The 25,583-nt window shown below is 35.3% G+C and overlaps 1 protein-coding gene across 4 annotated transcripts in view; it reads right to left on the reverse strand.

The window, feature by feature from the left end:
- Positions 1-25,149, reverse strand: part of LOC139674832 (sodium channel protein type 2 subunit alpha-like) — a 75,690-nt gene extending 50,541 nt beyond the window's left edge. Inside the window, exons 1-10 of one of the 4 annotated variants that reach the window (XM_071561649.1) lie at positions 24,944-25,149; positions 16,645-16,773; positions 15,832-16,075; positions 9,279-9,595; positions 5,588-5,708; positions 4,621-4,708; positions 2,883-3,011; positions 2,099-2,190; positions 983-1,255; positions 638-701 (exon numbers count right to left, since the gene is read on the reverse strand). In XM_071561649.1, coding sequence (XP_071417750.1) covers positions 638-701; positions 983-1,255; positions 2,099-2,190; positions 2,883-3,011; positions 4,621-4,708; positions 5,588-5,708; positions 9,279-9,545 — 1,034 coding nt within the window. In that variant the 5' untranslated portion in view covers positions 9,546-9,595; positions 15,832-16,075; positions 16,645-16,773; positions 24,944-25,149. Of the gene's footprint in view, positions 1-637; positions 702-982; positions 1,256-2,098; positions 2,191-2,286; positions 2,379-2,882; positions 3,012-4,620; positions 4,709-5,587; positions 5,709-9,278; positions 9,596-15,831; positions 16,076-16,644; positions 16,774-24,943 lie in introns of all 4 variants that reach the window. The other 3 variants (XM_071561648.1, XM_071561651.1, XM_071561650.1) reach the window with 3 other exon arrangements.
- Positions 25,150-25,583: the final 434 nt, after the last annotated feature.

A 25,583-nucleotide genomic window follows, 5' to 3' on the forward strand; every position in this document is an offset into this window, starting at 1 on the left:
TGAATAATTTCCAAGCAGAAATAATTGCTAAAATATTCTTAAAGTTACACACAGATGAAAGAATATTATTAGCTAAATCCATTTGTAATATTAAGAATCTCCCTATCTTGTATATATATATATATATATATATATATACTGATATATACATTTTTAGTAAGCCTCTTCACTATTGACAGGTATCCAAGCTCAGTTAACAATTCTAGGCCCATAATTGGACACATGTGAGTGGCAGAATTTGCCAGTAATGGAAGCAATAAGCTTGAAAAAAAAGAATCAGTCTTGAACCATGAAGTCACTGTTGTGCTTTCTTAATATTATTCACATTCTCTTTCTTAGTTCTGACTTTTGCTTTACTCCTACTTTTTTCAATCAGAATATCACCAAAATAGACTTTAAAAGAGTTCAGATTTTATCAGTAACACCAACATCATTTTCCAATTAAGCAGGAAGAAAGGCTGTTAATTAGTATTTTGTTCAGCCAGTGAGTAAAATATTTTGACTTCAATAAGAAATTCTTGCTTTGCAGTAAAATTCTGTAAGTTCTGTAACCCTAAATATGGAGTTGCAAGCAACTGAGTTTCATGTTATGGCTTTTTCTGCAGAGAATAACAGAGAATTTTTGAAAGGGCCTTACCCTGCATCAGAGCTGTTACCACAAAGTAGGGCATCTCTTTGTCCTTCCAAAATGTAAAAATGAGCTGTGCAGAAAGCATTAGAAATATATATGAATAAATCAAATAAAACCCGAATGTGCTACAAAGTAAAATAAGAAAACCTGTTAACTCAAAAGTGGCTAGCTGCTGATCACTTTTTAGCTTGTTTAGAAACTCTCTGGTTATTGTACTTTTTTCTTGTATGTATTGTAAGCAGTTCTACATAAGGCAGAAATATACACCACAAAATGTTCTTTGTTTGATCACAAATAGTTACATATTTTAGCCACAAACATATTAAAAACAGTTATATCAGACATTCTTACTTTCATCCTCAATGTAATCCTTCCAGTTAAAAGTGCTCACTGTCATATTAACAAATGTACCATTTTCATTCATTGTGCTGTTAAAGTAGGAAATAATGTTTATTTCAAAAGTAGAGTTGTCTGGAGGCCACTGCAGGCATTTATTCCTCAGGTTGCCCATGAACAGCTGCAGCCCTATTAGTGCAAATACACTCAGACAAAACACTGTCAGGATCATCACATCTGAGAGCTTCTTCACAGACTGAATTAGGGCTCCCACGATAGTCTTCAGGCCTGCGAAGAAAAAAGATCCATAGAATTATCAAAGAGTATCTTTGCCCTTGCCATATAATTCAGATGTCATGCAGACACTTATATTTTTTATTTTTCAAAAATAAAGTTTCATGAGCAGCCTCAGAGCTTGTGAAGATGAATGAAAGAAAAAAAGATTCCTTTTAATGAATAGGCAATGTACATATATTCTCAAAAATCAAATATATAGTATTATTCTCGAGCAGGAAATTTTATCAATCATTCTTTCCTACTATAGATTGTATTCCATTTCTTAATTTTTCTCTGCATTTAATATTATGCCAATAATCCAGTTTCTAGTTAATATTAAACATGACCTCACAACAGTATGAATATAGACAAGATAAAATTGTAGGTAATTTTTAGGAAAAAAAGTAATTTGCATTGATAAATTTTCCTGTGCATCATTTATTTTCTTTTGCGTAGCTTTTTTGTTGTTAGTTCATTTTCTTTAAGACTAATGTCACTTTTAAGTGGCAAAATGAAGGAAGAAATTCACAACCAAGAAAGCCAAAGCACTAAAGCTTTTGTAATGTAGAGACAAGTTTTCATAATAAAATGCAGAAAAACCAAGCAAAATAACCCATAGGCCTTATATTTTGTATTTCATGCAAGACTCTGTTAAACTCAAAGGCTGATTTTGCAAAATAAAAGAAGCTAATGCTGCAAAGGCAAAGAATCATAATCTAGGTTTATGATCCAGGCCTTTTGATTTATTCTTTTTTTTGGCAACATGAGCAGCCAACAGCAAGACTTATGCTCAAAGGAAGTGAATTTGACTTCAATGGAACAAAAGTCAGCCTCAGTGTTTAACCTGGCTCTCACCTGGAATGACTGATATTGTTTTCAAAGCTCGGAGAACTCTGAATGTTCTCAACGCTGAGACATTGCCCAGGTCCACAAACTCTGTCACATATCTGTAATAGGGGAGTTCACACACAAACACAATGACAGCACACAAATAACAGTTGGAGATACGAGGGGCCTAACACCTTACACCAACTTCTTCTTACCTGGAATTACAGAAATAGTTTTCAAAGCTCTCAATACTCTGAAAGTTCGAAGAGCTGAAACATTGCCTAGGTTTACAAATTCTGTTACATACCTGTAGGATTAAATCACAGTTATTCAGAATTGAGGCAGAGCTTATACTAATTATGTGGGTCTTTAAAACCTCTGTGGCAATACTAGCAATCGTACTTAAAAATTTACCTGTCTCTTCAGCACATCTCACTTTAATAATTATTTTCATTAATTTTTCCTAAATGTCATTGAAGTGAAACTCACTGACTTGTATTTGAACAGCTAATTGAACTAATTAACTTGTAATGGGACGGTGACATGAAGTCAAAGAGATGGCTTCATTTCTGGTGAGCAGAAAAATGTAGAGCATGAAATTAGAGTCCCTCAGCAGTGATTACAGCAGTGGCTGAGGCTCCGTGTCAGCTTTGGCCGTTTTTTACTTCGATTTGTGAGTACTAAAATGTGTGATATGGTGTCTAAACTTCACAGGTTTCAGACAAGAAATATGTTTAAATATATAGACTTAAAATAATAACTCCCACTAATTTCATGTCCTCAAAGTTTTAAAAGTTCTTGAACCACTTACGCCATTAAAATGACACTGAAGTCAAGCCAGTTCCATGGGTCTCGCAGAAAAGTGAAACCTTCTAAGCAGAAGCCCCTTGCAAGAATTTTGATAAGTGATTCAAAGGTATAAATTCCAGTGAAAGTGTACCTGAAAATCATCAGAACACAAAGACTGTATTTTTGCATACTTACAGACAGTTACATTCTTTAGCAAAGATGACTTACAAGAAAAGTATTTAGAAGTGAAGGAAGTAAATAATTAACTTCGCTTGCCCTAAACATTGTAATTGCTGTTCAGTTGTTGTTGAATTTTGAACCTGATATATATATACTACTCAGTTGCTAAAAGGTTAATTTAATCTCAGTTCTTGTGATTGAAAATAATGTCAGATTAGTATTTATAGATACATTTCTGATTTTGATATTCCCTGGTATTCACAGGGTTGCCTCTTAACTTGAATTCATAAATCAGGTAGATGTCTAAGTGTTATAAAAAAAGAAGAACTTTTTGGGTGTCAAAATCAGAGAGTTTTGTGAAAATCAGTTCTGGATAATCACTATACTCATGCCTATATTACATGTTTATTTCATAAATAATCATTAAATATAACAAAGCATGCTCAGACTTATTCTTGAAGATGTGGAGCATGATTACCGGTTTACCTGTGTCGTGGGAACAGCCACTCATTTAACAACACAGAATAGTCAGTTATAATCAGCATAATGCAGGCACTTCCTGTGACCCACATGGATCTCTGTGGACCTCCAAAGTAAAGGAACTCTACCTACCGACCCTACTGCTCTCCTTTCAGACTCTCAGCAACTCTTAACAAGCCATAGTCACTGGTGAGCATACTGGGAATGGGTTAATAGTGGTGGTTTCTAAACATAGCATTCAGAGTAAGATTTGTTAATGCAGTGAAATAAATAAATAAAAATCAGTAATAGCTATTTGAGAACAGGAGGGAATGAAAGAAACAACAAGTGGTTAGAACCAGGTTTTTCATGAGCAGCAGTATTTCAAATAAAAACATAAAGGGCTTTGAGCCACCTGGCATTGTGGAAGGTGTCTCTGCCTGTGCCAGGGGCTTGGAACCTGAGGATTTTTAAGGCCCCTTCCAACCCAAATCACTCTATGACTCTACAATATTTCAGAGGAAAACAAATTCTGTATTTAGTTAAAGAACTAAGATGCATTTATAGATATGAACAAGAAAGAGAAATAGATACTTTGTTGTTTCCTTACTTCTGTCAGCTCTTTGTTACTCCTTCACAGGCAAGGCATGGCCCTTTCCTCAGCCGGTTGAGTGTGATGTTGTATGTGCTTGCTGTAGCGGGCACTTAGGAGTTCACAGAGTGAGCCCTGATAAATGTCCTACTGTGATAAGCTCATGGCTAGGCAGGCACTATATGGCTGCCCTCACCATTGCAGGGAGCAATTTTACGTGCACATTCGTAGTTCTGGAGCTCCTTATCCAATTTACAGCTCAAATCATACAAGGACAAGATCTCCTGTTCATATTTCACAGTAGAAGTTCAGATATTCCTCAGACATAATTTTAAAGAATAAGATGTTACTTTTAAACAATTTAAGTTATTCAGGAGGAAACCAGAAAGATACTGATGATCTCATGGAATCTGATTCTTCATGACTCTGGACAAGCCCATTCTGACACACAACTTTTCATAAATGCTTCTTGTTCAGAGTCACACAAAAACAAAGATGTAAAAAAAAGAACTAAAAATGTTTTACTTACTCTACATTCTTTGTCCAGTCTGGAGGGTTACTCATGGTCATAAATACACAGTTGGTCAAAATAGTGCACATGATGAGCATGCTGAATAATGTAGGTTATAGTCAAGGCATGTAAGTCAAAAAAGTATGACAGTTTTATAACACTGAAATAATATAAAATTATCAAGTGTATAGAAATGTGTGCAAATAACATGAAATTGTAATTAAAGTTTGAAAATAAAACTTTGCACATCATTTCGTCTATTTTAAATGGTATGCTATCTGGCATGGTATGGTGCACTTCTGTAAAAGAATGCATTACTTTTGTAATGATAGCAGCTTTAGGTTTTAAATGAAACTTAAACACATCCTTAAGTCTGTAAAACATGAAATGAGTACTCAAATGAAATTATTCATTGAAGACATGGGGATCATTCTAAAAGATCTTTAGTTAGAGGTTGGACATTTAAGCCTAAGTTTTTCCTTGGACATGATTGAAATATATTTGAAAATATTCTCCTTTATCCTGAGTCTTTTATTGGACACCCACCACAATGCTGAAAACACAATACTGAGTTGAAAAAGCAGCTCTTTACTCATGCTTTTTTGTCCTTGCTAAATGAGTCTAGTTCAAGAATAGTACTACTGGTCTTGGTAAAAGTGTGACCTTAGATATTTTCAAGTGCAATGGTTTGTTATTAATTTGGCCTTAGCTGCAGGGCTTAGTATGAAATCAGGTCTCCTTTTAGATATAAAGCTTGATATTTAAACTCTGACAGCTATAGGTGGTTCAGTAGAGAATTCCTCCAGCAAGAATGAAGATCATACTTCAATTCATGTGTAATATTGATCATTTTTAAAGTGTGAACAGCTATTTATTTAGCATAGTACACCCCCATGGACACAATTTGTATATCCACAAGAAAAGTATCATTTCAGTCATTAGTTTTAAATGGCAAACCTTAAATCAACATTTAGAAAAAAAGGATATGAATGCACCAAAATCTTGATAGCAATTTTTCTGATGGGATTAAAAGGAGTTAAAATATACAAGGCAGATGTGGCACTGAATCGGAAAATTGCTTTCCCCTTATTCAATACTATGAAAGTCTGCAAAAAAGAAATACAAGATTAAAATATAGTGTGGGCTACAGAAATGTCTTTTCCTCCTAGTAAAAGTTTCCATTCTCCACCTAAGAGGCACAAGTTCCATTCTACTGTCTACCTGTGGCAGGAAAATAACTGATTTCTATGAATATATTGGATTAAGCCTTCCACAGCCAGTTCTCCAGTTTGCAGAATTTCCCAAAATGTGGACTGAATTCTGCTGACATTTATATTGGTAGGAATTACAAAAAATAATGACAGTTTATCAATAAAAATGCAGCATTTTATCACTAAAATATTTCATTTTATTTCTAATGAAGTATTTGATTAAAGGGAGAGTTTCAAATTAATCAAATACATTCTACCTTGTGAGCCAACAAGCAAAACAGAAACAGCAAAAGGGCAATTCTAAAGTCAGTTTGTATTTGGAACCAATACTTGACAAAATTATATATACATATACATGGCAACAAGGAGAAATATCTGTTACTACACAACCAACTATAGTTTTAAAATAATCTTGCCTTCATTTTGTATTTTGGATACTACAATATCAATTACATGTATCTTCTAAAAATATAGCTGTGAAAAAATAAAAAGGATTAATAAATTTCCAGCTGGCAGAGTTCTGAGCAGTCTGAGACAAACATACACCAGAATTTGGCATTCTATGACAAAAAACCTTTTTTTTTCAAAAAATTGCCGGTTTTGCTTCTAACAATATGCTCGTATTTTCCCTATATGTCAGCGGCATATTTAGCTAGTTATTATCTTTTAAAATTTGACCCGATAAACCTGCGGCTGGTGTTCATTTTATTCTGTTCCTGTTGGCAGGCATTGCCTAAGTGTATTTGTGTGTGAATAAGGTTTACTTGCATCTCTGGTACTCCTTGAAATTTCTTCAGGACATAACTATTCTTCATTCCTTTTGCTTTTTGTCGATGGTAATGGCTCTGCTTTGTGTTAACATAATAGAGTCTTTGTTACACTCTCAGCAGAACTATATAGTATCACTGTTCTCCATGTTGATTTCCATTCTCTGTAAAAACTTGGCTGTGATAGAAAAATGCTGCCCTCTCCACGGCCTTTATTGCCTGTCTGGTCTATCATCTCTGGCAGGGAAAGCAAACCTCTATGTGGTGGGAAAGAAAATAGGTAAAGGAGTGTTGCTGGTGCCTGTTCACAGAATAACACCAAGCAAACACTGAGGGTAGCAGAGAATGGACCACACTCGTTGGCATTTCTCTCTGCCCTACAGCCCTTCACCCAGCTGGAAATGCTAGAAAGATGTTTCCTGTCCCAAGGTCACTGCTGCAGCACAGCCTGAAGACAGACTATAATTCACACAGGATTTTCTCTGCACTGACAAGTCAATAATTAAGAGTACTTTCTGCTATACATGGGAGGAGGGATGACTAATTCTAGCCCATCATTTAAGATGCCCATTTGTTTTCTGTTAAGCATAATTAGGCTGGTACGTAATATAAATACAAATGTCACCTGTGACAAAAGTTTACAGTTTACTAATTGCTCTCATAGACTAAAAAGTCCATCAGTATACTGAGTTTTGACACTTTTGTTCCAAAAAATTGGACTACTTTTTCTGATCAATGGAGGTTAGAAACGGTATTTCAGCACTTCTCAGATTTTCTGATACTTCACTTGTAGAAGGCTTGTTCAGATAACTTTATCCCTGAACTTACTTATGCAACTTTATTCCTGTTTTTTTTTTTTTAGCTAGTCCAGGAAAGAGCTTAGTGCAGACAATTATACTGTAAGTAAGAATTTGCACAGAACTGTTGATATAACCCAAACCACATAAATGAAAATAACCCCTCAGTAATACTTCTTCTCTGGGCATTCATTTCTTTACATTTACTTAATAATGTGAATATATGTACTGTCTACAGTACACTGTTTATTTAACATACATCTACATACACTGTTTATTTAACTTTGGCAACTGTTAGGTTATGCAATTACATACAGATGCTGCTTTGTTTTCTGTTCCTGTTACTAAATCCATAATTTTTAATCCAGTTTTGCAAACCAAACTCAACCACAAATTTAGCCACAAAACTAAAAGTACTATCTGCATGTTGGGTTTTTTTTAAAGCAAAGTAAGTTTCTTTAGACTTTAAAATATTTTATGTCATGACTTCTTTATAGTTGCTCAACGTCAAGTTTCTTATCTTGATGGCAGCCTGGAATCTTTCAAGCCCTCCTCAGAACAACTGTGTCCATTTCTTTCTGTTTCAGAAAGATGGGAAAAGGTAATCCCAGGCTCTTATCCATAAAATACCTTCTGCACTTTTTAATTTAGGGTTGCTATCCGCATCCTCGTCTTCCTACACCCTCTTTATCCATGACACTTTCCAGGTCTATCAGGAACTGAGAGAACATCTTGATACTGCTAAAGGAGCACACAAAAATAAACAAGAATATAGAGGAAAACCTGCTCTGTACCTTTCACTAATTATTGCAGGATATAAGGTACTTTTAACTATTCCCAGGCTGGACTATTTCAGACCCTGAAGGAGTTTAAAATGGTCTACAACTATTCCTAGCTATGGAGGCGTAGTTGTTTGTTCCTTGTTTCTCTTTTAAGTCAAATAATGGTAGTCTGTTTCCAGAATGAATGCATCATTGCTACAAGACCAAACCCCACATACTTTAACGCAGATCCTGACTTTCAAAAAGTCAGACCTTTTACTTTAATGGGACTGTTTGAACTATCCTTTCTAATCCAAGTCCCTAGCTTGCAGATGATGGGAAAAGAAAGACAGTGTACGCCTGTGTAAAGTGGAGGGGAAATTACACCTCTTTTAGGAGTTTACATTCTTCATGCTACTAATGGTCGAGGTGTGTTACAGGCTTACACATATAATTCACAAACATTGCTTTTGTCTCATAACATGTAACTTTTCACTCTGCTCTTTCTGTATAAACACTCTTCAGAACACCAAAAATGTCTTTTTTCAATACCTCTCTCGAAAGCAGCTTTTCCATGGTGTCTGCCTCAGATTTGTAATTGACAGCTGTGCAGTAGAGATCTACACAGCAATTCCAAGCATCTCAAACAATAGTTTTCATTGGGGTAGTACCATATGAGCCAAGATTTACACTATATGCTACATATATAGAGATAGATATATTTCATACACACATACGTATGTTTACATGTGTTATATAGCTATAGGAGAAACAAAGAATATGGTTACATTCCTGTATTTCACTAACTTGGATGGATGCTACCTGGTTACCTACAACTATGTCCATTGCAAAACCATGTTGGAATATCTTTTTTGTCGTATCCAGTCTTACTACTATATTGAAATCAGGAAAATTCATTCATGTTCTCAAGCTCCATCTTCCTTACAATGAAGTAAATAACAAGTAACTCAATGGAATTGAAGCAATCACAATACAGAAGAGCATAAATCAGTTCTCTTAAATGGAAGGATCTTTCTGTAGATTTAGTGGATTGATGGTTCTAACCATCACATTTTGGGATTAAACTTTTTTAGTGTAGAAAATTATATTATTTTGTTGTGCAAAACATAATACACTCACTTTTTTATTGATATAATATGGGTCCAGGTCTTCCAAGGGCTCAGACACCATTCCTGGAGGTATGTCACCATAAATAAATGGCAGTGTCTTTCCTGCCTCCAAGTCACTGTTTGGTTTTGGACCATTTTCATCATCATCATCAGTATGTTCTTGCTTGGGCTTTTTAGCTTTTTCTTCTGCACAACGCTTCTCAATAGCTGCGAGAGACTCTCTAGTAAAATAGCGGAAGCTTTCAGGTCCAGGTGGTGCCAGCAGTGCCTGTGCCATGTTTTCATCCTGCAAATTTAATTACTTTTAGCTTCTCGCATAAGAATGACCTATAAAAGAAAATTAAATAATTTAAGCAAACTAGATTGTACCAACAGAAAAAAGCCAACATTTGGTCAGAAACTTTTCAGGTGTAAACAGAAATAGAAGCAGCATATTGCAAGGCTGAATGAAACTTAAAAGCGACTGCTCAGAATTTATTTAAATATTTTATAAATTATTTTTCAGCTTAGAGACACTGTTTCTGCCCACAAACACTGCTTTGCCTCTGTCGTTGGACTCTCCCAGATAGAGCAAACTGCTGATACAAGTGTTTTAATAGTATAGCTTTTTTTTGTAATAGCAAGTATAAACAAATGTTCTGTGATGTACTCTTGAAAATTGTAAACCTATATTTCACTATTTAATAGATTTTATCTTCCCAATTTTTTTAAGTCTCAATAATACAGTTAAGAAACACAAATACTTTCATTAAATGAGAAAGTTTTGCACAACTAGTGCTCTTTAAATGACAGCAACTAAATTAGGGGAGGAACAAGCATAATTCTTTCCTATTGACAGTTAACTGTAGTGAAGGCTAATGTTAGATACCAAAGGTTAGGTTGCATTTATTGACTGTCTGTAAGATGTGAATCAAAGCCACAGGCCTTTTAAGAAAAAAGAAACAGGATGTACAATCAAGACTATGTTGGAAAAGATGCTGCTTCTGATTTTTTGCAAGGCAAGTGTCATAGCATTATTTCACACTGAAACTAGTTTGAAATCTAAGACTCTGGTTCCCTGTGAATGTTTTTAGTGTCCGTGCTGGATGCTGCTGCTTTTTGCTGCTCTCTACACCAAACCCTCCACTGTACAGCAGATCCCTTTATGAAGCCCTGCAGTGCATCAGCCGAAAGTGGTGTTATTTTCTCTCTTCCAAGTCTTTCTGCAGCAGGACCAGTTATTCAAACTGATGCACTGTACAGCACAGCTGAGAGGTTTGAATAGCTGGAGGAAGAGAATGGCAGAAGGAAGGCAGATCTGATTAAGGAGTCATGCCACCAGGGAGAAGATTAAAGCCTTACTTGATGTCTACTTTGCAATAGTTTGTGGCATAGTGTTGTAAAAATTTTAAATATGAAAAAGAGTTTTAAGAATGAGTTCAATTGCTTAACTAATAAGTTTTAATTACATTGTCTGTACATGAAGCCATGTAACCTTCCCTATGTTACTTCATGAATGTGCAACATCTGTATCCTATTCATTTGTCCTCATTCAATAGTCTTAAAGCTTCTAGGCTGTCTGAAGCAGTTTATAGAAATACACACAGAAAGTGCTCCAGTAATGATCTAAGATGTATGAAGGCACGGGGGGATGTTAAAAAGCACTTGAAAATCTAGAGTAGGAAACTGGGGAAATAAATGAAACAGTATATTCCAAAATCTTAATTACCAATCCAATGAGATGGTGGGTAAACATGTGTCTGTGGCACCTCAAGTCTTTATCTCTGGAGTGGGTTCAGAGCACAGCACTGGTGTGTACAACCAGCACGGACATCATGGAAAAAATCTGGTCAGTAGATCATAGCACCAAGCAGCTAAGTAACACAAAACCAGAACCAAGGCACCTGATCAGAAATTCCTAAATAAAATACACTGTAACATAGAAACAAGGAAAGCTTCTCTCAAGGAATATCCTGGAGAACTATGAGTTAAATGTTGGTTAAAACTTGGTTGTAATAATGCAAAGGTCATGGGTTCAATCCCCTATGTGGGCCATTGACTTAAGAGTTGGACTCAGTGATCCCTGTGGGTCCCTTCCAGCTCAGTATAGTCTGTGATTCTGTGAATGTAGCGTGCAGAATGACAGAGATCCTGGAGTGGCTGGAGCTACAGATGTAGTATAGATGGAAAAATAAATTGTAAAGCCACCCAGAGTCTCCAGCAGGCAGCCTTATCACATGTTTCTAGGCTGAAACTTCTCCTATTAATTTTTATTTTATACAAGATGTAAGCCTTTGCTGATCCCCCTTTTTTATTATTAATGTAAATTCCAATTACAAGAATCCTAAACTAAAACTTGTCCTTTATTTCAGAATTAAAAGAACACTCATTCTCTGGATACAGTCCTCAGTCCTTTGATTATTGCTTTTGCCCATGCAGGATTAATAACTAAGAAGATGTTCAAGGTTTCCCTTTGGTCTTTCTGAATAATTCATTGCTTTATTCCACACTTTACAGGTCTGTGATTCAGCTTCTCAACCTAGGTGCCTTTTCCATGAAACTGGTCTTAAAAGGTGCATGCAAATAGAGTTATCAGTGGGTCTGTCATCTTTATAGTTCAGTGCATTTGTTTGGCTGCTTTTCATGCATTAACAGTTACAGGTATGTATGCTATAACAAAATGCATTGCCCTCACTTGAAATAAATGCATTTGTATTGCTGGAACTCCACAAAGAGGCCAATGAGTGACTGGGGAAACTATTAGCAGACTTGGGGTTTCACTGTATTTCTCAGACAGGCAAAAAACCTTGTTTTAAAAAAGTTTTCCCGACAAGTTGGAAACATTGCTTGAGACCTGCCTGCTCCACTCTCTGGTGTAGTTATCCCTTTCTTGGCTGCTGCTACTAGAGAAGAAGGGTTTTCCTACACTAAATATACCCCAAGCATTTTCATTCAGATGACAAAGCTTAATGGCATAACACAGAAATAGCATTTGATTCATTTTGCTATACATGCATTAATCTAATAGAGTAATGAAACAAAAGGTGTTCTGTTCCCTGTAATGAGCCCCAAACAAGCTCTTAGCAATCCTTGAATGACAAACCACTCATTTGTTAGTGATAGCTTCCCTCTCCTTCCTTCACTGGTTTGAAAATCGTCTGTGATCTGGTAACTACACTGCCAGGACACGAATGATACTAGGCAGGATTTAGACATTCTGTATACCTAATAATTCAGAAGAAATGTCATTAAAAAGCAATCTTTAAAGAAACAGTCTCAAAAATATGTGTGCTGCAGGCCTCTCACTACCCTATGCTGCTTAGCAAAGAGAGTTTCAATCACTTGAAATACAATTCGGGCCTAGAGACCACATGTATAATGGTCTATAATTAATTTCACTAGAAAACTATGGTTGCAATTTATTAAAGACACACTTTTGCCAAATAAATCCATTTAACTGCAACTGAGCATTGCATTCCATAAATCCTCTAGTTTTCATTCAGTCTCTTCCTTTAAATAATAAGATTGAGCAATAAACAGTATCCATATGTTCTTAATTTTACACATATTTCAGCTAATTATATTATGTCCATGGATAACTTGGTAAACTTTTTTTTTCAAATATGATTATCTTCTCACCATTTACACAGAAGATGAGTCAGAAGGTAAGTAAAATATCTCTGCTAACAATGTCAAATTAATTTTTCCACATCTCTGAAAAAGCCAGAGCAAGTGGCCTGAAGGAATCTGTTTGTTTGGTATCTTGAATAGGACAAATGATAAAAGTGGACGTATCAGTGTAAGTAACAGGTACATACTATGATTCTATACTCAAATCACTGGGTAATCTAAGAAGTTATTTGCATTTTTGCCTGAAAGACTCCACACATACACTTCAAAATTTTCAAGGTGTAGAAAGAGCATATCTTGTGGTTTTGAATTTGATTTTGTTAGTTCCCCATTTGAAGAAGTGGCATGAGAATTATTTTCCTGCTACCTTGAAAAAGCTGACTTTAAGATTTTGATTCCATTAAAACTGAAACAGTTGATTAGGGCTGGAGTTAAGTGCAAGAATAGCAAATGGAATTTGTAAAATGACCAACAATCCTAATTTTCTTATGTTAATCTATTTGAGAAGCTGTAATTTGGGATTAATATCCTCCTCTGGCCAAGCCCTGCAATAACCTCCCAGATGCTAAAGCCTGGATTAAAAACTCTCCTCTAAATCACTAGTGTTAATAAAACTAGCTCTCTCACACTGAAGTGAAGTGATTTGTCCAATTAAAACAGGTGGGGCTCCCATGGTAGGACAGACAGAAACAAGAGGGCTAATGGCAAGACCTCAGCATCAGCTAGAGATGACTTTTTTAGAAGTAAAAAGGGCGGCTGTTGGGTGCTGTTATCATCAGAAAATTCCTCAACTCCATCTATCACTGTCCTGAGGAGGAAAGGGGTACAGAGAGGGTATATGCAGGGACAGTCTGAAGAGATTAGTCGTCTTAACTCCCTGCCTTTGTATTTGGGAGTGTAGGTAAGGTATGTGTTTAAGTTACTATGCTCTGATCAAATTACAAATTGGGAAATTTGTCATCAATTTGTTCTAAAAACAAAAGGCTGAGTAAATATTATTATGGAGAAGATCTAAAATGAAATATTTCTATTGACATTTCTCATGGCATTTGTGCACAGAGACTAATTTCACAAAGAAAAATCAATCCACTTATCTGAAAAAGTGCTTTGAAATTTTTTTTAAGTTATAGACCATTGTCCTTTCATAACTGACATTTATCATGTTTTTCCTCACATATCCACCCTATTTTTTATTGTTTTAAAAATATTTGAGTAAGAAACAGAATTTTTAAAAGAAAAAAAGAGACCCGAAATGTCACTGCTGTAGTTCACAATGGTAAATGCAATGCAATGCAGATTTATTTGAGATATCTAAAGAGACATCTAGTCAGATCTATCCGTGGGTCCTAGGGCAAGGAATCCATGCAAGTTGGCTTCACAAAAGTAGGTATTTCAAGCAAAGGCATGACTTCCTTAAAGCTGAACACAGACTCCAGCATTTAGCACCTGGTCAGAACTTGCCTCCTTTTTAAACTGTAAACTAAACTATGATAATTTGTGTTTACAGGTCCTCACTGACTATTAAATAGAAATTATTTTTCTTTTTTCCATTCTATTCAATATTTACCATTCATCTATTGTGCCATTTTCTTTAGACTATAATTTATCTGTAGCAATGACTATAATTTTTGTCTGTATTTGTACAGCCAGCCTCAGTAGCCTATAGGCATCTGTGTTACATAACCATTCAAAATAAAAATAATGAAATCACCACCAGGTATTTATTAATAAAATTAATAAATAAGACAAAAACACTACTCATCATAAGACTATGAAATCAACTAATAAGAGTATGTCACAGAAATAATATTCCTTAATAAAAACTTGCTTTAAAATTATTTAGAATTATTTAGTGGCTGAATATGAACTGGTAGTTTCACACTGGCAGAAACCTGACCAAATAACAGTAAATGCAGTAAATACTTCAGGTGCCTCAGGGATATTACATGCAGTTTTATTTCATATCCTTACTAATGACTTGCAATTAGGTGTGAAAGCACATTTACCAAATCTTAAGAATCCCAATCTCAGCAAAAGAAAACACTGTAAGAGTTTGGAAATCTGGTAGAATATATTATATGAGTTTCAGTCTGACTGGTGAAAGACTAGGCAAATGGGAAAACATTCAAAACAGATTAGATTAGAGACTGGAAAGCAATTTCAGAACTGTCTGAAAGAACCATAAGCTGCATCTTTGGAGAGTTTCACTGGACGCTGCTCTCCCTCACCAAACGTTGCTACAGAGAGTCTTTCCCCTGCTTATTTGCCTCTTCATGCCCATTGCCATCCCACAGTCATCTCTTTTCTTCTCTCTATCTCACTGCAACATTTGTTTTTTTCTTCTCTCCTCCTGCCTAGGAGTGGCATATAAAGGATTAAGGTTCCTCCACCAAGGCCAACTGTACCCACTAAAGTGGGGTAATCCAACACTTAGGTTATGTAAAGGTATGAATCTGGATTCCTCAGATATGTACCTGCAGGTTGCAGAACTCCTAAAATAAATAATCTGACCCATTTATTTATAAAAATTGACCCAAACTTCTAGGAATTCTTTAAGTACAGGACTGTCTTGTATTTTCTTTAACACCATAAGTTGCCTCTGAGAAGGTATGAAAAGAGATCAAGTGTAAATGCTTGAAATATTGGAGAAACCTGAAGGACAAATGAAAGCCATATACAATTTAAGAGGAAGAGGAAGGGTTTCTTTCTTAGCCCATCAACTTAATGGGAATACAGTACTTAATTAACATTTTGTAAATACCTTCCAATGTTGAAGATTTTTACATTATAATAAAAATAGCTACAATATATGTAACACAAATTTCTGTGGCTAGACCTCATTAACAGTGTAATTTCATTATCCCACTGGTATTCTAGTGAAGAAATACAGCACTACATCAAAAGGCCATCTGATGAACTGAAACATTATTTCTGGCTGAGAAGACAAGTCTTACCTTTATTTTTCTAATACCAAATCTCAGAAGTTAGTCTCAGTATCTTGTGCTAATGTGAAAAGAAAAAAGCTGCATTTCTAGCAGAAAATGAAATTGCCAAGAAAGGTTTCTCCTTGGGAGCTGAAGCTTCTTCAAGACTGAAATTTCTTTAAGGCTTTCTCATTCTTTGCTCCTGTGTCCAAAGTTTCTGAAAATTAATTGCAGTAGACAAGCCTACATCTTCATGTAGACACATTTTTCCAACCTAAGAGCAGAGAGGTAGGAAAAGCAGGATTCAAAATGGATTATTCAACAAAACCTAATACAGACCAAAAGTATATTTAAGAATATTCTTTAAGTGATATGAGATTCAAAAATTCATTTTAATTGTTTACCCTCATGTTTTAACTAAAAGGGAACAATGAGTGTTTTTGACATTGCTGCAGGACTAGTGGACTAGTGGAGTCTTTAGCAGACATGGGACAAGGGTAACTGAGTGTCCAGGCTAACAGGAGCTTTCCCATCTGTCGCCTGGGGAACTGCACAGTAGGTCATTATTCCCCACTGGATTTACTGTCTTTAAACAAGAATAAGAATTAATTAACTCTGTATTTGCAAGAAAATATGGACATTTCTTCGAGTTATTTATTATAGAGAATGTTGGTACACGTGTTTTTTGTGTAAAATATTTTTCTTCCACATGAAGTAATGTAATGGCAGAAAAAGACAGTATCTTCAGGTTCTTCAGTTTACAAGAGCTGAGCAAGGATTTGCTGTGGCTTCCTCAGTCTTTAATAATCTATCTAGTTAATTAAATTTAAATAGTCTACTTACATCTTAAAAATTTTAGTCTTCAGTCATTGAGATTGTGATGAGCTGTCTGAGACATTTATTCTCATTTGGATATCTCATCTAGATATAATTTTTGTACTTTTTTATATTGTTGTTATTTTGCTTTTACTCCTATAGAAGGAAAGAAAACATCTCTCTTAGCTCTCTGCTCTCGTGAAAGCAGCCCTCAGTAATACTTTTATCCAAATACAATGAGAATGAACAGCCACTGTAGAAACTCTGTAGATAAAATAAAGAAAACCTGAGTAGACATAGATCAGGTCAAAGAGAACACAGATGGTGGAAAACCAAAATATGAAAGCTTTTTATTAGACCACAGCTTTCCTTGTTTTCAAATTAGAGGATCTCCAAGTACTCTTACAAAAATATGTTTCAAAAACTAACCTAGAATTTACCTAGTACTAGTTCTTATCAGTCTAGAATTACATTTCTCCCAAAGATACAGTAAGTGGTAGGACAATTAGAGCTTCCATTGTGTAATATTGTAACATAAAGTCATTCCAACAATTGCTAACAGCAAATTCTTTCAATGCCCTGGTAATTTTGAGTAAGGCACTGATTCAGCACGTTTTGCTGTGGTGAGTCACTCCTGGAGAGGCTCCACTGAAGACATCTGAAAGCTGTGTCTCCAATACTGACCTCAGGGGATCATGACTCTGCCACCAAGGATACTTATCCACCAATGCATATTTTACACTGAATGCAGCTTTCCCTTGGGGCACGAGGGGACTCCCCCATGCCTTTGCCTATCGGGTGCATCTGCATTCTGCCTCTGAAGCAGCACTGTGGCTGAAATCTGATCTCATGGTCAGATACAGGGAAATGTTTGTGTTGTTGCTCACAAGTATAAAAATAATATGAAAGGGATTCTATAGCTTCCTAATAAAAAGAGTCATCAGTAATACTAAACATTCCTATGGCATTTATTTTAAAGAGATAGGGTGTAACTTCTATCTAGTTGTAAAATATTTGCCAGTTTGAAAAATGCTGAGGAATTAATTTTTAATGGGAAATTGTTAATAACACTAGCAGTGCAGGTAATATCAATAAATCTGTATTTTGAGTTAAAGGACAAGGCAGAGAGCCTTTTTTCATATGTAACCTTCTCACCTTATCTCTATCTCCATGCATCATGGTAGTGTAACAGTGGTAAGTCACAGCAAAACTTGAAGAAAGGAGGATGACTGAACTGTTAAGCCAGAATTTATAAAAGGCCTAAGCCATGTAAGTGTAATGTCATTACAAGAATTCAATTAATATCTCATATAGTTTTTACTTTTTTCTTTCATAATAAAAATATTTGCAATATACTAAAAAACAAACAACCTTTGTGATTTTTTCCTTAAATTAATGGGTTTGGTTTTCACTCGAATACCAGAAATTTTCATAGGTGGGTCCAGATTATATAGTTTTACTGTGGCTGAAGGTGATGATAGAGGATTATTTTGGCTTATATCATGTTGACCAAAATAATTTTGATTTATGGTACCTTATCTTGATTCATCTCCCACTACTGAATCATAGGTAAACTCTCAGGCCTGGTCAGAGGTGATTGCTGATGGACAGATTACACATATGGTTTCCTGCAGGGCTCTTTCCTAAAGTTTTCTGCATATATGGCATTAGCATTTTATTTAAGACTGGTTAGAATATCTTTCAAATTCTAGACAGGATGTTGCTTAAAAAAATGTTTCAAATGATATCCTCAAGCACTTGAGTTCCCTTTCAACGTAATGATAAACCAGAAAAGAAAAAAATGGGGTTATTAAAAATTAAATATTCTCATAAAGACCATTATAGGACAATATGCCAGTCATGGCGTCAACTAACTGAAATCTGATGTTAGAGGCAAATGCAGTGAACAGAAATCATGGGCTACTATATAGACATTTGGTGCTAAGCAATTATGAAAGTGTTAACCCAGTTATAACAGAGTTATCCACAAAATTAATTGTCCAAATTCAACTCATTCCTAATACTTCATGTACAAAAACTTTAAATGTGCTGACAAGTGATACACTAATACATTCACCAGTATCCACTGGGAAGGTGTTAAAGAAGTTACAATAAAACATCAGTTACATTATCTAAATACATTGCAGTATTGATTTTGCTGTGTAAAAAACCCAGAAAGCTCTGTTTGTAAAGTAATACTGTTTCCTCAATTTTTCTAGGGAAACTTATGAAAATGCATTTGCAACAGAAAATATTGCTTATGAACTTAAAAAGAAATAACAAACTAAACTCAGAAAATTAATTGAATCACCGTGAAGCTGGAACACTTGCTTTCCTAGTCTTACTATGCCCCAGAAACTAATCAATATGAAATATGAAAGAATAAACATCATATAGCACAAGATTAATGGACTGTATTTAGAATTTGACAGTTGTCTAGGAAACCAAACGGGAAAAAATTGGAACTTGTGTTTGAGACGCTTACACACAGTTCTTGGCCGAATGTGAATCTTACTACACAAGGAGGAAAATGCACACAAAGTCAACATGAAAATAGAATGCTTTATACGTGGTGTTTAACACAGCATATGAAAAATGTGTATGGATTTCTCCAAGGCATTTATTCCAGTATCATGGAAACCTCTAATCAAACTTAACCAAGCGTTAGGTTTGGAATGTTTTCCAAATGGATTATGAAAATATAACTGTAATTTAGTCACTATCTGAACCTGATAAATCCAAAGGTGAAAAGCCTATGAGTTAAAAGTTCTACCACCTCTTTAATAGTTATCTCTTCTAACATTGAAATTTCAGTATATTAACAAAATATTGTACGAATTAGAGGCCTAGAGCTTTAAATAACATAATGATAGTGTTATAGCAGCTCCTAGAATTCCAATATTCTTCCTATTATAACACTAAGTAAAGCAAATTTATGTGTAAAAAATACACGGCAAGTAACTTAAACTGATGTTAGTAAAAACCTTTCAGGAAGTCTCCTTAAATGCTCAGTTACAGCTTCACTTGGTAGGTAAGAAATTGCTTCATAATACAGGTTGAATTTTATTTATATTGCTTTTGTCAGAACTTCTGACTCAGACGAAATTTCTTCATAGGAGCATTTTTGGCTTTAAATATTAGTGACAGGCTTTTCTTTAGACATTTCATGTAAATGACAGTAAACATTAGGATTGCCCTCCTTCAGTTCAATCTGACCTTGGACTCTTGGGCCCTTTTGAGATTACTACTTACTTTTGTCATCAAGTTTACACCACTCAGACCTAAAAATAAATTATTGATTGCCTTTCTTACTGCAAACCCTAGTACTTTAGCTTTCATCTGTCATAAACAAGTTTTATAGATGATTGGGCTATTAAGTTAAGATAACCTTAAAATAATTTTTTTTAAAATATTCAAAGCTCTTTGTGATGAGTGGAGTTTGCTTTGCTCCTTGCTAAGGTGCAAGAGGGCAAGTTAGGTGTATGCTTTCACTCATCATTTAAGAATACTCACTATGTAATATAAAAGTTATCACACAGTTTAGATTTAATATTATTTTTCTATAAAGAGTGCTTTTCAATGGAAAACACACTAAAATATCTGTTGAAGTAAGAATAATTATTTGTGGTGAAAAATGGCTATCTCTGAGTGTCACTGTGGAGTCAGGCCAACTTTGCTAAAATGTATAGGAATTCTTCATTCCTATGACTTAATATCCTAATTTTGTAATCTACCAGCTTGCCATCTAACCACTGCATGATCACATATACATTCAAAAGTTAATGCTCTTGATAATAACAACTATGGAGAAATATCCATACTCAAGGAATTCCTCAGTGTGTCCAAACATTCTAAGAAAGAGTTTTCAGGATATTCAAACCAAAGCAAGCAAGAATTTGGAACATGTGAGGCCAAATTCAGGCTACACAGACTCAAGAAATTACTGCTTCTATTCCAGGATGACCAAGCAGTGAAAGAATGATTTATGAGAAATGATGGCAGATTCTTTTCTCAATTAATAAATCACAAGACCACATAGTGCTACGTTGCCCTGCATAAAAGTAACTATATTTCCAATGGACAATTAATTTCCTCATTTAATTCTTCATCAGCATTTCTGCAGTGATTTTGAACATAGACTTGTAACTTCCTAGAAACCTATATAATAATACATAATAATATTTTACAATTAAGCAGATAAAGGAAGTTTCTCACTTCACATTGTTTGTAAAATAAATTATGCTACAAGACCATAAATGTTGGTCCACTCTCATACTGAAAAGGGGACCTTGAAATGAAATAAGTGTCATCTAATTTAAGCATAAATACTGGGGTATGACAAAGGGATCACAGAGCCAGTAGTGCTGATACTCTTCCCAGCCATTTTCCATACTGGCATCTGTGATAGCCTTTCAGATGTAGCAGTGTGCCTGATACTTTTGTTCAGGAAACCCTGCAATGCAATAGGAGGATGTGCCTGAGGCATTGCAGGGATGGGGAGTCAGCTGTATGTGCTCTTCAGCTGATCTTTACATATGTAGTAACTTCAACACATGTGAAACATCAGCTTTGCTGAGCAGGTACAGCATATATGCAACCAAAATATCTGGGATGTGCCAGACTCACTGCATGTCAGTGCAGGGCTACACAATCAGTATAGACATATTCAAAATGTGAGCATTCAATAACGATATATGACATCAAGCAAGTTGACCCAAAGTAGCAGGAAAAACAATTCCAGGTTGAAAGGGGACCTGTGCAAATGGCAGCTCTGTGATTATACTTCCCTAAGTAAAACTACTTAGTAAAAAAAGATCAATAGCAATAAAGATTAATAACTAGACAAATAATTAATCTGATCATAAATAACCTTTCCCTTAAGGTTTTACATGTGAAAGAGGCCCGTAAAAGCTCAAGCTCTTTAATTCAATTTTAATTTTTTAGTTGCATTTTTCACTGTAAAATACATTCTGTGATCTGTCTTAGTTGATAGAGTGAGTGAGCAGTAATTTTTTGTGAGAAGACGTTACCAAGACTGGTGCCTACATTAAAATTTAGTCACAATTTTAAATCACAGTTTTGGGGTGGATTGGCTGGAGCTTTTTGTCTGAGGTTTCTTATGGTTTGTTTTGCTTGCTTTGCAGTTTGGTTTTGAGTTTGGTTTGGTTTTGGGTTTTTTGTACTGGGAAGAAAAAATTTTGGGTTGGGTAATGAACAAATGAGAGACTAGATACTTTTGTGACATAGCATTTAACTTGCTTACTCCTGTTTAGGATTACAGTGGTAGTATGCACACATTATGGTTACTCCAGAGCATATGGTGTTCCTACTCTATATTTATATTTTAAAGTAATACAGTGCCTGCCTGAGCTGCACTTATCCCTCTTGCCTCTGCTTTATCTCATCATAAGACAAGGAACATCAAGCAGTAACACTATCACAGCTAATATACTAGGGATTCCAGCTGTCCATAAAGATAATTTGGACAAAAGCAGATGAGTTGGTTGTAAGATACCAGCTCCAGTATCAAGATCCTGTGGTAGTGCTATTGGTCAATATCAAACTTAGAGAGAGATGCCATTGCAATGTGCTTCAGAACTTCTAATCAGGAGTAGTAGATGTAATGAGTAACATCAGGTTTCCAATTAAGAGGATGACTTTTCCTATAGATAGATTTGATGGTGATTGACACTTAGTTTGATAGACTCACTGAAACCACAGCTCAGAGTGTGTACATGTGTTCTCTAAGCAGTCTGAACTAGTGAGCATCAATTTTATATTTTAAAGCTTTTAGTTATTTGAGTGAGGATGAAAAAAACCAGTATTTCCTGGAAATGGCAACAGTATATATTAATGATTAACAGCTACAAGGTAAATAAAAGACACAGAAGGGTTACAATGAGTGGCAAATAAGCTAACTAGAATTTTGAATGTAAATTTTCTAACTTCTAACTAGAATTTTGTGGTAAAGAATGGAGGAAATGTAACTTCCTGAAACTTATTTTCCATAGGCATTTCAGAGTTTGTCAAATAGATCCTCTTAACAAATAAAGTACCAAATATCAGCAACTTGCATTTATTTTCCCGTAGGTTTAACTGAAGCAGGGTTCAAACAAATTTTTTTCATTTGTCACCTTATGGCAAGAACAGCAAATGGATAAAAAGGTCCAAGATTTGTGCTTTAGAGAACAAGATTACAATTTGCTTGCCTTATACAAAGAACTCTTTTAGTATCTGCTATTCTCTGATTCATCAAAAGCTGTGGGACTCCAGTAATGTAATTAGTACACAACAAATTATATTGGGTGAGATGTGAGCAGCACAACGAAATGGACATCATCAGTCAGAAAGTTCCATCTTACATTCCACTACTCTTTTTCTTTCTAAAATCCTTACTCTCTTGAGGGGCAAATAAATTTCCCTCCATGCCTAATCTTCATCAGATACAGGTTAACTCATCTATTGCTATCTGTGAAGAAAAAAAAATAGAAGCACAAAAAAAGGTAGAAGCACCAGCATATTGATTAAAACCGCCATACTTTCTATACTTTCTTCTTTCCTTGCTCCTTCCTTGCTCCAGGTTACCTGATAATTAAGGGAAATGAAAAAACTACCACTCTGACAACCTAAGAGAGCATAGGGAATTGCTTTATGTTCTCCATTGAAAATGTGAAATTGTCTACCTTTGCTAGCAGCTAGTATTATCTAAACAGAATTTTGCAATACTGAGCTTAATTTGCACAGCTCAGAAATCAGTATAGGCTCTTAAATTCTGCTTATTAGAGGGAAAAATCATCAGCTGACAACACAAGCATAACTTCTATAAATATCAAGGCCTAACAAAAAATGTATCTGTTTAACAGGTGCTAGGAAGCTTCACATTACTGCAGCAGTTCACGTTCTTGTCTTTAACAATCCTGTCTTTAACAATTTTTCATCCCAAAATGGAGATGTGCAGGAGGGCAAATATGAAATATTAAACTGTTATAAAGTCTCCTTCTGAAACTGTGTTCTTAACAAATCAATCATGAAAGCACAAACATGGTATATTTCTAAAAACACCCATCATCATTAATACTGATTATTTATTTTGATGTTACACAAGGACACCATAGGCACATTGATTTGGCACCATAAAAAATACAAACTAAAAACTTCATTCTTCCCTGTCACTACTTCAGGTACAGGCCTCACTTGCTAATCTCAGTACCACCTGAGACTCAATCCAGCTTTCTTTTCTTGTATGGATTGAGGTGGTGATTTCTAATTTGTGGGCTCCTTATTCTGATGCATGGGGGTTTGGGCTTTTTATTTCTACTGTTTTCTTTTGAAAATAATTCCAAACCAATACTAACATAACACATGTATTTTAAATGTCTATGTGTGTCTATAGAACACACATAGTGAATGAGTAAATAACTAGTGAAAAATAGAATATCAAAGTGATCTTCAATAGGCATTTTCCTTTTACCTTTAATACCTGACAGGTTTAATTATCACTGATAACAGTGAATGAGACAATACATCAATGGACAATAAAATGAAGAAATATAATATTTTTTGTGCTGATTTCTTCAAACAGTCCTGTTAAGAAGCATGTATTAAGCTTCATGTTACAGGCAAAATGGGAACTATATATTTGGTGTGAATCTCTGGTTGGTTAATAGTTGGTGATCCCATTCTCTCGTACACACAGACACACAACCATGCAAAAAATGGCAAAGAAAGAAAATATTTCCTTAATTTTTTTTTACCAAATTTACCTAATAAGGGTATTTCTTCAAATTATATATATATATATATACACATACATATATATACATACATACACACACACAGACACACACACACACACAGACACACACACACACACACATAGATATGTATAAAATAGCAGTAAAAAACAACATAGATTTTATTCCTGAATCATCGGAGTATGAGATGCTCAGAATCTTAGGAGACCTGCTGTTCCTGAGTCTGCATATCACCAGATTTTTCTTCCTAGGAAACAAGGTCACTTCAATAAAATGCTTGGAATGAATGTAGTATACCTTGATTATAAAATGATCTAATTTTGCAATTAATAGCACTGCATCACAGCATCTCATTAAGAGCAGAGGCCAGATACCAGATTTAACAAGGTTAAAAAGAAAAAAAAATCACACCATCATCACAATCAGTCAGTACAAAATGGCTTTGAATTCCCCGTTCCATCTTTGGCTCTACCTTAACAGCAAACCAGACGATACAATCCAATTCCGAAATGTGGAAAAGATCATGTTGCCATGATTTATTATGGGTAAAATTAAATGTTTTGCCAGCTTACCTGATTATAAGGGATCGAAAAATCACAGCAAAACCCAGCATCCAAAAATAATATATGTCTCCTCCTGAAATAGTCCAGATTTCCATCCACAAAGCTTTACTAATTAATTATAATTTCTGTATTCTCAGTGGAAAAGAAAACACAGAGACCTTTCCAGAATCCTCTCTGATTCTGCCTCCGCTTCCTGTTCTCAGTCTCACTCTATGGTACCCAACATATATCAGAAAACAGCTTATTAGGAGGAGGGGGGCTGGAGGAGGGGGGATGGATGGAGGGGGAGAAGTGACGAGCCCGCAGCACCTGACGTGGCAGCTCCACCTACTGGTGGCGAGAACGACACGGACCGAGCGCAGCCTCCGAGGCTGCTCCAGCCCAGGCGTTCTGACCTGCACTTCAAACAGCTCCATGTACTAACCTCCTTCAGGCAAGAAGCAGAACAGACCAACAGAACCACACTGGTTATTGAATAGTCCCTTAAAATACTTTTTCTTAAAATAATTAAACATAAAATTGTCTACATATATTGAGCACAGCATCTAGTTTTAAATGTGCTTTAAAAATGCATGGGAAGGGAGGAATGTGTAAATAACAGAGCACAGTCACTGACTGCCCCCCTAACTGGTATATGCAGAGCTTGCTG

This window comes from Pithys albifrons, chromosome 8, assembly GCF_047495875.1.
Source record: "Pithys albifrons albifrons isolate INPA30051 chromosome 8, PitAlb_v1, whole genome shotgun sequence".
In the NCBI taxonomy this organism is placed as follows: Eukaryota; Metazoa; Chordata; class Aves; order Passeriformes; family Thamnophilidae; genus Pithys; species Pithys albifrons.